The sequence below is a fragment of the Hypanus sabinus genome, chromosome 17 (assembly GCF_030144855.1).
Source record: "Hypanus sabinus isolate sHypSab1 chromosome 17, sHypSab1.hap1, whole genome shotgun sequence".
NCBI lineage: Eukaryota > Metazoa > Chordata > Chondrichthyes > Myliobatiformes > Dasyatidae > Hypanus > Hypanus sabinus.
The window spans coordinates 79,516,377-79,531,455 of NC_082722.1; the positions used below are offsets into that span (position 1 = coordinate 79,516,377).

The following is a 15,079-nucleotide window of genomic DNA, read 5'->3' on the forward strand; positions in this document are numbered from 1 at the left end:
CATGTCACATAAGCCCTTTGACCACTGCCCTGTAGTTAAAGATCTCTTACCTTGGTCAGAAACCAGGGGAACGAAACATTGTAATTCTCTGGTACCACGACGACCCTGGCCGCAGACAGGACACTGAGTGTGGACAGCAACAGTGTAACCTGTACAGAGGCAAATGCTTCAGTAACTCTTTCATAATCCTCGTTACAGCCCAACCCACCATGGGAGCTCGCTGCCTCCCTCAGTAAAATAGCCAATGTAAAGAGCCAGCCCACACCTGACGTTCTCTCTTAGTCATAGAACACCACAGCTCAGAAACAGGACCTTCGACCCACCTAGTCCGTGCCAAACGACTAATCTGCCGAGTCCCATTGACCTGCACCCAGACCATACCCCTCCACCCATATACTTACCCAAATTTCTCTTAAACGTTGAAATTGAACCTGCATCCACCACTTCCGCTGGCACCTTGTTCCACACTCTCACCACCACACAAGTGAAGAAATTCCTCTCATGTCCTCATTAAACATTTCACCTTTCACCATTAACCCATGATCTCTGGTTGTAGTCTCACCCAACTTCGGTGAAAAAAAAAGCCTGCTTACATTTACCCTATCTATAAGTCTGTATTAAAATTTCCCCTCATTTTCCTGCCTCCAAGGAATAAACCAAGGAGTAATCAACCTTTCCCAATAGCTCAGGTCCTCAAGTCCCAGCAACATCCTTGTAAATTTTCTCTGTATTCTTTCAATCTTATTCACATCCTTCCATAGGTAGGTGATCTCAACTGGTCACAATACTTTAAATTAGGCCTCATCAATGTCTTTAACAATTTAAACATAACATCCCAATTCCTGTACTCAAAGCTTTAGTGTATGAAGGCCAATGTTCCAAAAGCTCTCTTTATGATCCTAACTACCCATCATACCATTTTCAAGGAAATATGGATCTGTATTCATAGATCTCTCTGTCCTACCACTCTCCTCAGTACCCTGTTGTTCTCTGTGTAAGACCTACCCTGGTTGGTCCTCCCAAACTGCAATACCTCACACTTGTCCGCATTAAATTCCACCTGCCGTTTCTCAGCCCATTTTTCCAGCTGGTCTGGATCCCTCTGCAGACTTTGATAGCCTTCGTCGCTGTCCACAACACTCCCAATCCACAGATCTTCTGATCCAGTTTACCCATTACCATCCAGATCATATATATAGATGACAAAGAACAATGGAACCAGCACTGCGCTAGTCACAGGCCTTCAGTCAGAGAGGGAACCCTCTACCCCCACTCTCCTCAAAGCTAATCCAATTTACTATCTTCCTGACCAACCAGCCAAGTGGGACCTTGTCAAAGGCCTTACTAAAGTTTTCTCACCTCTCGCATCAGGAGGAGGATACAAAGCCTGAAAACACACACCAACAGGCTCAGGAACAGCTTCTACCCTGCTCTTCTGTTTGATAACTCTTGATCTCTCAATCTACCTCATTGGCTCCTTGCACCTTATTGCTTAGCTGCACTGCACTTACTCTGTAACGGGAAGTGCAACACGGTATTCTCATCCTGTTATTGCTTACAGGAGAGAGATTGAAATTCTGGCTGTGGTGCCACAGCAACCTCGCACTCAATGTGAGCAAGACCAAGGAGCTGATTATTGATTTCAGAGGAGGGAAATGGAGGTCCATGAGCCAGTCCGCATCAGGGATCAGAGGTGAAGAATTTCAGCAGCTTTGAATTCCTTGGTGTTATCGTTTCAGAAGATCAGTCTTGGATCCAGCACATTACAAAGAAGGCATGGCAGCACCTCAGCTTTCTTAGAAGTTGGCGAAAATGCAACATGTCATCTAAAACTTTGACAGACTTCATAGACGTGTGGTAGAGAGTATTTTGACTTGTTGCATCACAGCCTGGTATGGAAACACCAGTGTCCTTTAACGGAAAAACCTACAAAGAATAGTAGATATATCCCAGTCCATCATGGGTAAAGCCCTTTCCACCGTTGGGCATTCTACATGCAGTGATGACACAGGAAAGCAGCATCCATCATTGAGGGCCCCCACCACCCGGGCCAATGCTTCTTCTCTTGGCTACCATCAGGAAGAAGTTACAGGAACCATCAGGCTCTTGAACCAGTTGGGCTCACTCACCCCAACAGTGAACTATTCCCACAACATATGACTCACTTTCAAGGACTCTTCATCTCATTTTCTTGATATTTATTGATTACATTTTCTATTATTAATATTTTCCTTGTTTTGTTTTGTTCTTTCTTTGAATTTACTGTGATTGCCTGCAGAAAATAAATCTCTGGGTTGTTTATGGTGACACAAATGTAGTTTGATAATAAATTTACTTTGAACTTTGAACTTCTCCCTTTCTACTACCTCACTACCTCAATGGACTGATGGTTTAAAATTATTTGTATGGATGGCAAACAAACTTGTCCAACTGCTCTGAATTTTCTCTGTGAGTGTAACCGTACCTCAGTGTACTAATGGTTTGAAATGATTTGTAGGCAAAACAAAGCTTTTTACTGTGTCTCCGTATACAGGCGATGATAAACCCATTTATCAGTGATCAGAGCTTCAAACCAAAGAGGTTTTGCTGCATCAGAAGATGCCATTGTGGTCACTCCTGGTCACCACAGTGAACTCTGGAAAACTGACAGATGGATTAGAAATCAGATATTATGGGGAAAGGTTTGAGGGAGCGAGGGCTTTTCTCTTTGAAGTGAAGGAAGATGAGAGGTGTACAAGGTGATATGAGGTATAGATCAGGGAGCCATGACGGTCAGGGTTTCAGAGCTCGGAGTTCAGTTCTGGCACCATCTGTAAGTCCTCTGCATGACTGCCTGGGTTTCCTCTGGCTGCTGCAGTTTCCTCTCGCAGTCAAAAGACCTACTGGTTAGTAGGTTAATTGGGCATTGTAAATTGTCCTGTGATTAAGCTACGGTTCAATCAATGAATTGCTGAGTGGTATGACTAACTGGCCTAGTAGGGCCTGATCCACGCTGAACCTCTGAAGAAATAAGTAGATAGCTAACAGGTCAAGTAGCCTTGAGAAGAGATTGAGAACTCTTTCCCACGGAGAAACTAACAACTGCAGATGCTGAAAATCCGAGGTTAAAGCAGAAAACAGTAGGAAGGTTATGCCTCACAAAGCTGGCGGTCAGGGACTGGAAATGGCATCCAGCTCCCCCTCAGTTCGGTAAATGGAAACTGGCTTATTATTGTCACAAGTACTGAGATACAGCGACAAACTTTAGTTTGCATGCCTTCCAGAAGATCCTTCCATTCAGAAGAACAAAATGAAACTGGAATGCAGTGTATCATGTTGTAGTCAGAGAGGAGGTGCAGTGCAGGAAGACAAACAAAGTGGAAGGACCACATATGGCCTGGATGGTGGGGGTCCCTGATGATGGATGCTGCTTTCCTATGGCAGTGGTTCAAGTGGATGTGACCGATGGTGGGCAGGGCTTTTCCTGTGAGGGTATGGGCTGTATCCAGTACCTTTGTCCATAGAGGGGAGGCTGGCTCCCATTTGTACTGAGTTGTAATGGTTGCTCAATAGGTCATAAGGCAAATGCCAGCGGGGTCTCTCAGCTGGAAGGTGGGAGATCGATTTCTCACCCAGAGGACAACACCTCCAGCTATGCAAAGAGGAGTGAAACCCCCAATTCTGGGATGTCAGCCAGGAAGTGGATGGGGAGAAGGAGAGGTATGAAGGCAGGAAGGAAAGAAAAAGAGTGAGAAAGAGAGAGAGAATGAAGCGAAGGAGAAATTAGACACGTGGTGATACCTTCAGCCTTTAGCCTTAAGCAGAGTATCCAAAATACTCCCCTGTGGCACCCCGCAGTAAGCCACGGGGCAAGGCAATGGTTTAAAGAAGAGAAAGAGCATGAGTTTACAGAGATTGAAGGTGAAAACTTGACAAGGTAAGGTGAATACTAGGGAATGGGAGAAATGAGTGGATAGTGGAAAGAGAGAGAAGGGGAAGAGTGAGAGTGGAGGGTGGATTTTGAGAGAGAGAGAGAGAGAGGATGGGTGGAGAGGAGGAGGGAGAGGGAGAACAAAAGAGACAGGGAAAGCAATACAGAGACAGAGGGATGTGGAGAGACAGAAGAGAGAATGAGAGAGAGAGGGAGTGGAGAAAGAAGGAAAGATAGCGAAAGAGAGGAAGAAATAGGGAGAGAGGAAGATTTGGAGAGAGAGGAGCTTGTTGGAGAAAGTGAGGGTTTAGAGTTGGAGAGGGGGCAGAGAGAGGCAGAGGGATAGACGAGAAGGGAAAGAAAGATTAGGTGGAGAGAGGAAGAAAGGGACGAGGGGAGCTAAGGGATTGTTAAAAAGAGTGTGTGACAGAGAGAAGGAGAGACAGAGGTACAGAGAGTGAGAACAAGAGTAAGAGAGAGGGTGCAGAGAGAGAGACTGGTTGGAGAGAGAGAGTGTGTGGAGAGAGGGGATGGAGAGAGAGGGGTGTGAAGAGAGAGTGGAGAGAGGGAATGGAGAGAGGGGTTTGTAGAATGAGTGGAGAGAGGGAATGGAGAGAGGGGTTTGTAGAGAGAGAGAGTGGAGAGAGGGAATGGAGAGAGGGGTTCTAGAGAGGGGTTCTAGAGAGAGGGATTGGAAGGAGTGGGGTCCTAGAGAGAGGGGTTGGAGGGTGGGGTCCTAGAGAGAGGGGTTGGAGGGAGTGAGGTTCTAGAGAGAGGGGTTGGAGGGAGTGAGGTTCTAGAGAGGGGTTGGAGGGTGGGGTCCTAGAGAGAGGGGTTGGAGGGAGTGGGGTTCTAGAGAGAGGGGTTGGAAGGAGTGGGCTTCTAGAGAGAGGGGTTGGAGGGAGTGGGGTTCTAGAGAGAGGGGTTGGAAGGAGTGGGGTTCTAGAGAGAGGGGTTGGAGGGAGTGGGGTTCTAGAGAGAGGGGTTGGAGGGAGTGAGGTTCTAGAGAGAGGGGTTGGAGGGAGTGGGGTTCTAGAGAGAGGGGTTGGAGGGAGTGGGGTTCTAGAGAGAGGGTTTGGAGGGAAAGCAGTTGTAGAGAGTGGTTGGAGACAGGGTGGTTAGAGAAAGAAAGGGGTTGGAAAGAGAATGGTTGGAGGGAGAGAGATTGGAAGGAGAGGGGATACAGAACCAGGGTTTGGAGAGAGAGGGGGGTTTGTAGAGATTGGTTGGAGACAGTGTGGTTAGAACGAGAGGGGTTGGAGAGAGAGGGGATGGAGAAAGAGGTTTGTAAAGAGGGTTGGAGGGGGTATGGTTGGAGGCGGAGTGGTTGGAGGGAGAGGAGTTAGAGAGAGAGGTGTTGGAGGGAGGTGAGTTGGAGAGAGAGGGAATTGATTTAGAGGGTTTGGAGGGAGCGAGGTTGGAGAGAGAGGGAGGAAAGGAAAAACATTGAAGGAAAAGTCAATGAGAGAGAAAAGTTAGGGATTGAGATGGATGGCAAAGAGCAGATCAAGGCAGGAAAATTGGAGTTAAAGGTGTGAAAATAAACAGATGAATCACACACCCTTCTCTCCCATGGGTTCTCATCCCCCACTACTGTGGAGTTTTGGATGTCAGTGTCATTACTCACCGGCGTGAATTCCATGCTGTGCAGAAATCTGTAGACCAGAGGTACATCAGCTGTTAGTGAGACATTCAGGAATGGGGAAGAAACCCCAGAAAAAAAACATTGTTAAAAATTAATGAGTTAGCAACAAGACTCTGTGACCTCTCAAGAAAAAGCAGCCTTTCAACAAGAAGCAGCCATTTTCACCTTCTCCTCTTTACAAACATCTTGTTTCAGGAGGTGATCCCTATCAATGCCTTCCCTTTTATTCCTGAAGCTACCCCTCTCTCTCCCTTTCTCCATTTTTCTCTCCCCCTCTCTCTGGTCTCCACACCCCTCTCTTCCATTCTCTCCCCCCACCTCTCCCTCTCTTTCTCCATCTCCCTCCCTTTCTCTCTACTTTCCTCCTTCCCTCTCTTCTCCCTCTTTCCCACCCTCTCTCTCTCCTTTCCCTCTCCCTTTCTTATTCCTCTCCATTTCTCTCCATTTTCTTCTCTCCCTCTCGCTTTCCCTCACTCCTCAGTCCCAATTCCTCTGTCACTCATTCTTTCCCTCTGTCTGCCTCTAAATATTATTTTCTCTTTTTTCTGCCAGGTTCTCTGCTATTCTCTCTCTCTCAACCACCCCTCTCCACCCACCGACACACACTCTCTTTTGGCCATTATTCTCTCTCTATCTCTGTCCTTCATCTTCCTCCTTATCATCTCTTTGTTTATTCAATCTCTCTTTCTTTCTCTCTCCCTCACTCTCTCATTTTATCACCTCTCCTTTTGGCCCTCTCTCCATTCTCTCCACCATCCAATGTTAAGACCATAAGACATAGGAGCAGAATAAGGTTATTCAGCCTAGTTTGTCCCGCCATTCCATCATGGCTGATTTATTATCCCTCTCAAACCTATTCTCCTGCCTTTTCTCCGTAACATTTGACACCCTGACTAATCAAACCCTCCACAGATTCACCACCCTCCTCATCTCTGTTCTAAAGGGATGTCCTTCTATTCTGAGACTGTGTCCTCTTAGACCTCCCCACGATAGGAAACATCCTCCCCACATCCACTCTATCCAGACATTTCAACGTTCAATAGGTTTCAATGAGATAACCGACCTCACTGAGATCTATTGAATATTAATTCACGGGTTGAGTTCCTTCCTGTTCACAGTTTGCCTCCAGTTAGCCTGCCTGTTTTTGCTGCAGTAAAATACAGTTTATAGGCAAATTTGACGTATCCAGGGTGACCTTGATTATATACAACCTGTAACATGAACTATTAAAACCCTTCAGTGAGTTACGAGCATCACACATGTGAACGTCATCGTTATAGAAAAACTACCCTAGCCCAAATGAAGAAAAAATACTTTCATGATTTGTCACTTTCCCCTCATTTATTCACGTCAAAATTCCAAATGCTCAGATTCCAAAGATTTTCCCTGGATTTTGGCAGGCTTCTAAAGGATCAAAGGTCAGCTTTATTTGCCGCATACATTTACATGTACTGAACTTGGAATTTGCTGCGGTGTGTCGGGCAGGGCACAATATGCATCAAAAAAATGCAACATTCAACAATTACAAGTCATATATAAAAAAGTTTGTGAATTTATAAGTTAAAGTACAGATATGGAATAAAATGTGCATAAATACAAAAATACTGAAGTATATTTACAATAAAATACCATTATATACAGTGGTTTAGTGTCTTTCGTACATGATATTAAAAGATAGAGGGGGTGGGGGTGGGGGTCTAGCTAGAAGGGTTGATCAGATTAACTCCCGGGGAGAAGGAAGCTTTAAGATGGTGTGAAGTTTACTAAGTTGAAATATTTTAGGTTTTAATGATGCCCAGGTCAGGTTCCTGTGTTTGAGTTCTATCAATGTTTCATTGAATCAGTATCAGAATTGAGTTTCATATTACTGGTATATGTTGTCAGATCTGCTGTTTTGCAACAGCAGTACATAATAATTAAAATAATTATAAATTACAATAATAAATATATATTGAAAAATTAAATTAAGCAAGTAGAGCAAAAGGAATACAAAGAAAAACTGAATGAGGTATTTCTGTCCGTGCAGAAATCAAGGACATTCCCTTTGTTCCCTCGCCTGCTCTGTCACGGGCCTTTTCTTACCCACTTCCTTCTTGTTTCTAGTTTAGATTTAACATAATGATAGTAATCAAAAACAACTAAAATCAGAGATACTGGAACTGAAGGAGATCAGAAAAAGTACTCTTACCTGCTCTGTCAGTCCGTGTCTCAGTTAGTCCCCAGGTGCATGAAAACTTTCTTATAAACAGGGATTTGTTAATGTTTGACTTCTTGTCCCACCCAAGCTGATCATTCAGTTCCACTTGGTAACCACTCTTGTTGCTTTTTGAGTATTTCACACTTCCCTTCTGTTTTTACACTGTTTCACGGTGGAGAGCCTTTGAGAAGAGGGCAGGTTGGATGAGAAATAGAGGTTCAGCCAGACATAGGGGCACTGGGGGTGGGGTAGAGGCAGAGGGGCAGGGTAATGTCTTTGAGAAAGGACTCGCAGAAGTAGAGCTAGAGGCAGAGAGGCAATGACTGAATGGAGCGAGGTGGCCAGATGAAGAGATGTGGGAGATATACAGGAAGAAAGATAAATAGAATGAAGGATCAATTTTATTTATCAGATATATTTACATTAGTTAGGAATTTGCAGTGGTGTGTTGGTCAAGGAATGACATGCAAGCAAAACAACAATTATAAAGATTAAAGAATAATATTTAAAAACTAATAAAATTAGAGGCTAGAGTATAGATATGGAATAAAATGTGTGTAAATACATATATACCAGCATCTATTTACAATGTAAACAGTATTGTAAACAATGGCTTAAAGTGCCGTGCAGAGATAGGAGTAATAGAGCGGGTCTGGGGGCTAACCAGCTGCCTGGAGAAGAGATGTTTAAGATGGTGTGAAGTTTTAATTTTTATTGTATTTATTTATTGAGATACAGTGCAGAATGAGCCCTCTGCCCTTTAAGCCACGCCACCCAGCAATCCCCTGATTTAACCTTAACCCTAACCATGGGACAATCTACAATGACCAATAACCTACCAACCGGTATGCCTTTGGACTGTGGGAGGAAACCGGAGCACCTGGAGAAAACCCACAGGGAGGACATGCAAATTCCTCACGGGCGGCGGTGGGAAACGAACCTGGATTGCTCATACTGAAAAGGGCAGATACAGAGCAGGTTGCAGAAGGCAGCGAGATCAGCAAGGACACAAATTGAACTTCCCCATGGACAGTCCCAAGCCTGGCTGTGAAACACTGAGGCTTGAGAATGGAGCTAGCAACCCTGTCCCGTAAAAACCCAGTACTACATAGACGCCAACAAAAGCTTCAAAGACATTATCCCTGGGAGAAGAAGGATCTTTGATAGATTGAAAGATTGAGAAACTGAAAGTCTGTCACAGGACTGGTGAGGACTGTCAGTGGCCTATGGCCCAGTTGAAGAAGGACACCAGAGGTACAGAGAATTGGAAAGGGAAGACAGGCAGGACAGAAGACGCCCCTAATGAGATACAAGTCCCATTGGATTTACTAATATCCTCTGGACATAGAATCAACCATCCTTACCTACTGTGTTCCTACCGTAACGTGGATGTCCCTTCACGGCGCCCTGCCCTCACTTTTACCGAGACCACGGTGAGTTTCAGGAGTGCTGTGGATACACGGCCTGGAGCAGCGCAGGAGACAGCTCTCCGGCTCTTTCAAGGGCAAAAAATGGAAATCTATGCTGGCTCTGCAGGTAATACCCCCATCCTGTGACGGAATAAAAATATAAAGGTCAACTGGAAAAATAAACAAGCATAATCTCAGAAATAGGGAGGGAGGGTGGAAGGCAGATGGGGGTTTGAGAGACAGAGGGGGATAAAGAAGAGAGGAGGCATGAGAAAGGGAAAGAGTAGGAATGAGAGGAGTAGAAAAGAAGGCTGTGAGAGAGGGTGAGGTAGAGAGAGGGAAGAGGGAGTGGGGAGAGGGGAGAAAGGGTGAAAGAGAGGAAGGAGGAGGATAGAAGTGTTGGAGAGAAGGTGAAGAAATGGGGAAGGGGAGAAAGGGACGGGGGGACGGAGAGTGAAAAAGAGACAGAGAAAGAGAAAAAAGTCCAAAGTACAGACAGAGTAAAAGAGGGACAGTAAAAACAAAGAGAGTGAGAAGCAGGGAGAGAGAAACAGAAAGAGAGAGATAGAAATAGAGGAGGGGAAGAGATAAAGACAGACAGAGAAAGAGAGAGCAAGAGAAATAGAGGAGGGGAGATAGAAACACAGCAGAGAGAGACAAAGTTAAATACAGGAGGGAGAGAGAGGGGGCAGGGAAGAGAGAGAGGAAGAAAGAGAAAGAGGGAGAGAGAGAGTGGGGAGATTGAAAGAGGGGGGAGAGAGTGGGCGAGGGAGAGGGAGGAGAGAGGGGGAAGAAAGAGAGAGGGGAGAGAGGGGGAAGAGAGAGAGGTAGGAGAGGGGAAAGAGAGAGCGGGGAGAATGAGAGAGGGGGAGAGTGGGAGAGAGGGAGAGAGAGTGGGAGAGAGGGGAGAGGGAGGAGACAGGGAGGAGAGAGGGGAGAGAGTGAGGGGAGTGAGCGAGTGGGGAGAGAGGGAGGGGAAGAGAGAAAGAGAGACAGGGGGGAAGACAGAGAGGGGGAAGAGAGAGAGGAGAGGGGGGAGTGAGGGGGAGAGAGGGAGGGAGATAATGGGGAGAATGAGAGAGGAAAGAGAGGAGAGAGGGGGAGAGGAGAGAGAGGGGGACAGAGGGAGAGGGAAGGGGAGAGAGAGGGGGAGTGAGAGTGAGGGGGGAGAGAGGGAGAGAGAGGGAAGGGAGGGGGAGAGTGGGGAAGAGGGGGAGAGAAAGAGTGAGAATCAGGTTTATTATCACCGGCATGTGACATAAAATTGGTTAACTTAGCAGCAGCAGTTCAATGCAATACAAAATCTAGCAGAGAGAGAAAAAATAATAATAATAATAAACAAGCAAATCAATTACACATATTGAATAGATTATTTAAAAATGTGCAAAAACAGAAATACTGTACTGTATATTAAAAAAAAGTGAGGTAGTGTCCAAAGCTTCAATGTCCATTTAGGAATTGGATGGCAGAGGGGAAGAAGCTGTTCCTGAATCACTGAGTGTGTGCCTTCAGGCTTCTGTACCTCCTACCTGATGGTAACAGTGAGAAAAGGGCATCCCCTGGGTGCTGCAGGCCTTTAATAACGGACACTGCCTTTTTGAGACACCGTCCCTAAAGATGACCTGGGTACTTCGTAGGCTGGTACCCAAGATGGAGCTGACTAGATTTACAACCCTCTGCAGCTTCTTTCAGTCCTCTGTAGTAGTCCCTCCATACCAGACAGTGATGCAGCCTGTCAGAATGCTCTCCATGGTACAACTATAGAGGTCTTTAAATGTATTTGTTGACATGCCAAATCGCTTCAAACTCCTAATATAGTCGCTGTTTTGCCTTCTTTATAAGTACATCATATGATGGGACCAGGTTAGACAGACAGACAGACACACTTTATTGATCCCGAAGGAAATTGGGTTTTGTTACAGTCGCACCAACCAAGAATAGTGTAGAAATACAGCAATATAAAACCATAAATAATTAAATAATAATAGGTAAATCATGCCAAGTGGAAATAAGTCCAGGACCAGCCTATTGGCTCAAGGTGTCTGACACTCTGAGGGAGGAGTTGTAAAGTTTGATGGCTACAGGCAGGAATGACTTGAAGCTGCTCACTCTGTCCACTTCTGATCCTCTATGAGGATTGGTATGTGTTCCTTCATCTTACCCTTCCTGAAGTCCACAATCAGCTCTTTTGTCTTACTGGCATTGAGTTCCAGGTTGTTGCTGCGGCACCTCTCCTCTAGTTGGCATATCTCACTCCTGTACGTCCGCTTGCCACCACCTGAGATTCTACCAGCAATGGTTGTTTTGTCAGCAAGTTTATAGATGATATTTGAGCTGTGCCTAGCCACATAGTCATGGGTATAGAGAGAGTAGAACAATGGGCTAAGCACACACCCCTGAGGTACACCAGTGTTGGTCGTCAGCAAGGAGGAGATGTTATCACCAATCTGCACAGACCGTGGTCTTCCGGTTAGGAAGTCAAGGATCCAATTGCAGAGGGAGGTACAGAGGCCTAGGTTCTGCAACTTCTCAATCAGGATTGTGGGAATGATGGTATTAAATGATGATCTATAATTGATGAACAGCATCCTGACATAGGTATTTGTGTTGTCCAGGTGGTCTGAAGCCGTGTGGCTTCAGACCACCTAAATCTAATCTAAATTTAGATTGTGCCTGCCGTTGACCTATTGTGATAATTGGCAAATTACAATGGGTTCAGGTCCTTGCTGAGGCAGGAGTTCAATCTAGTCATGGCCAACCTCTCAAAGCATTTCATCACTGTCAGTGTGAGAGCTACCAGGCAATAGTCATTAAGGCAGCCCACATTATTCTTCTTAGGCACTGGTATAATTATTGCCTTTTTGAAGCAAGTGGGAACTTCTGCCTGTAGCAGAGGGGGGAAGAAATGAGAGAGAGGGGGAGAGGGGGGTTGAGAGAGAGGTGGGAGAGAGTGGGGGAATGAGAGAGGGAGGGGAAGAGAGAGGGGAAGAAAGAGAGAGAGGGAAGAAAGAGAGAGAGGGGGAGAGAGAGCAAGTGAGAGATAGAGAGATAGATAGATAGACAGACAGAGAGTGAAGAGGGCTGAGGAAGTGCTGGCCAAGGCACTGAGGACAACAGACCTGCCCTTGGTAAGATAGCGGCTGTGGCATCCATTAAACTAACTGGACTCATCTCCCGCCCGTGAAAGGGGTTGGTATGCGGTCATAATGTACGGATCATCCACAGGCAATGAACCAGCACATCAGGGTGTTGGGTGTGCTGCTGTTGTTTAAGATCAATACCAGTGATTTCAATCGGGACCACCAAATTTAGCAGGATGGCCTTGGGCAAAGATGACCATGGAGTATGGGGCTCACACTTATCCCCATTGTGAGGGAGCTGGATTAACGTCAGTGGGGATACAGTCAGTGACACAGGATGGGTCACTGTGGGATGGTGTGAGGGAGCTGGATTAACGTCAGTGGGGATACAGTCAGTGACACAGGATGGGTCACTGTGGGATGGTGTGAGGGAGCTGGATTAACGTCAGTGGGGATACAGTCAGTGACACAGGATGGGTCACTGTGGGATGGTGTGAGGGAGCTGGATTAACGTCGGTGGGGATACAGTCAGTGATACAGGATGGGTCACTGTGGGATGGTGTGAGGGAGCTGGATTAACGTCGGTGGGGATACAGTCAGTGACACAGGATGGGTCACTGTGGGATGGTGTGAGGGAGCTGGATTAACGTCGGTGGGGATACAGTCAGTGACACAGGATGGGTCACTGTGGGATGGTGTGAGGGAGCTGGATTAACGTCGGTGGGGATACAGTCAGTGACACAGGATGGGTCACTGTGGGATGGTGTGAGGGAGCTGGATTAACGTCGGTGGGGATACAGTCAGTGACACAGGATGGGTCACTGTGGGATGGTGTGAGGGAGCTGGATTAACGTCGGTGGGGATACAGTCAGTGACACAGGATGGGTCACTGTGGGATGGTGTGCGGGAGCTGGATTAACGTCGGTGGGGATACAGTCAGTGACACAGGATGGGTCACTGTGGGATGGTGTGAGGGAGCTGGATTAACGTCGGTGGGGATACAGTCAGTGACACAGGATGGGTCACTGTGGGATGGTGTGAGGGAGCTGGATTAACGTCGGTGGGGATACAGTCAGTGACACAGGATGGGTCACTGTGGGATGGTGTGAGGGAGCTGGATTAACGTCAGTGGGGATACAGTCAGTGACACAGGATGGGTCACTGTGGGATGGTGTGAGGGAGCTGGATTAACGTCAGTGGGGATACAGTCAGTGACACAGGATGGGTCACTGTGGGATGGTGTGAGGGAGCTGGATTAACGTCGGTGGGGATACAGTCAGTGACACAGGATGGGTCACTGTGGGATGGTGTGAGGGAGCTGGATTAACGTCAGTGGGGATACAGTCAGTGACACAGGATGGGTCACTGTGGGATGGTGTGAGGGAGCTGGATTAAAGTCGGTGGGGATACAGTCAGTGACACAGGATGGGTCACTGTGGGATGGTGTGAGGGAGCTGGATTAACGTCGGTGGGGATACAGTCAGTGACACAGGATGGGTCACTGTGGGATGGTGTGAGGGAGCTGGATTAACGTCGGTGGGGATACAGTCAGTGACACAGGATGGGTCACTGTGGGATGGTGTGAGGGAGCTGGATTAACGTCAGTGAGGATACAGTCAGTGACACAGGATGGGTCACTGTGGGATGGTGTGAGGGAGCTGGATTAATGTCAGTGGGGATACAGTCAGTGACACAGGATGGGTCACTGTGGGATGGTGTGAGGGAGCTGGATTAATGTCAGTGGGGATACAGTCAGTGACACAGGATGCTGGGGGAGAGGGGTCACTGAGTGACGGTGTGGAGGGGGGTGGATTAACATCAGCATAGAAACTATTGCTTTGCTGATCGTGTTGAATTATAACTGTTTTCCCCATTATGTTGTAAGGGTTCTTCCTACTGAAAAAAAAAATCAGCATACACATTTGCAATGTCAAATAAATTTTATTTTAAATACAAAAATTTATATGTAAACAGTTAGGAAATCATTTGAATACAGTAATATTAAACAGAGCGGGCATAGCTGTGAACCGCAGTAATTATGTCTTATTGCTCATTTATTACTTTGTTTCTCACAGCTGCCCAACTGTTCTTCGATCATTACATGACCAAGTGTCCACAGTGATGTACGAGCCTGCGCACGTCACATGTAGCCAGACAGGTGTGACCTCCCTTTAGTTTCCACTTACTCTGTCAAATTTCAATAAAATCTGCTCACAAATGTGATGTGCAATTACTCACAATGTCTCGCCACTTCAGGAAACCAATGGCTGGGGCTGTTTAACTTCCCCTTTCCGGGGAGCATAACCCCGGGTTCCAAAATGCCCCGCAACTTCCCTCCACTGATCACCCACCCGCCACTCACCGGTACTGTCCCAGCACCAATTACAGGCTCTTCCCTGACGTACAAACAACATCTGTGGAGGGGAACAAGCAGCCGACGTTTCGGGCAAGACCGTTCTTCATCGGGACTGGAGAGAAAGGGGGAAGAAGCCAGAATAAGAAGGTGGGAGGAGGAGGGGCATGAGGACAAGCTGACAGTGTTAAGTGAGTCCAGGTGGGGGAGGAGCATCCATGAAGTAAGAAGCTTGGAAGTGGTAGGTGGATGAGGTAAAAGCTGATGAAGGAGGAATCTGATAGAAGAGGCGAAGAGAAAAGGCTAAGGGGGAACCAGAATGGGAAAAGAAAGGAGGGAGGAGGGACGTGAGAGAAATTGATGTTGGTGCCATCAGGTTGGAGGCTGCCCTTCAGAATATGAGGTGCTGCTTTTCAGTCCTGAGTGCGGCCTCATCGTGGCAACAGAGGGCGCAGAATCTTTCATTGCAGTGTTTCAGAGCCATA

General features: G+C 46.7%; 1 protein-coding gene across 1 annotated transcript in view; it reads right to left on the minus strand.

Annotated features, from left to right (window-relative positions):
- LOC132407061 (cadherin-16-like) overlaps positions 1-7,870 on the minus strand; it is an 83,740-nt gene extending 75,870 nt beyond the window's left edge. The window contains exons 1-3 of the mRNA XM_059993311.1: positions 7,744-7,870; positions 5,538-5,565; positions 51-149 (exon numbers count right to left, since the gene is read on the minus strand). Coding sequence (XP_059849294.1) covers positions 51-149; positions 5,538-5,552 — 114 coding nt within the window. The 5' untranslated portion in view covers positions 5,553-5,565; positions 7,744-7,870. The remainder of the gene's footprint in view (positions 1-50; positions 150-5,537; positions 5,566-7,743) is intronic.
- Between the last annotated feature and the right edge of the window lie 7,209 nt (positions 7,871-15,079).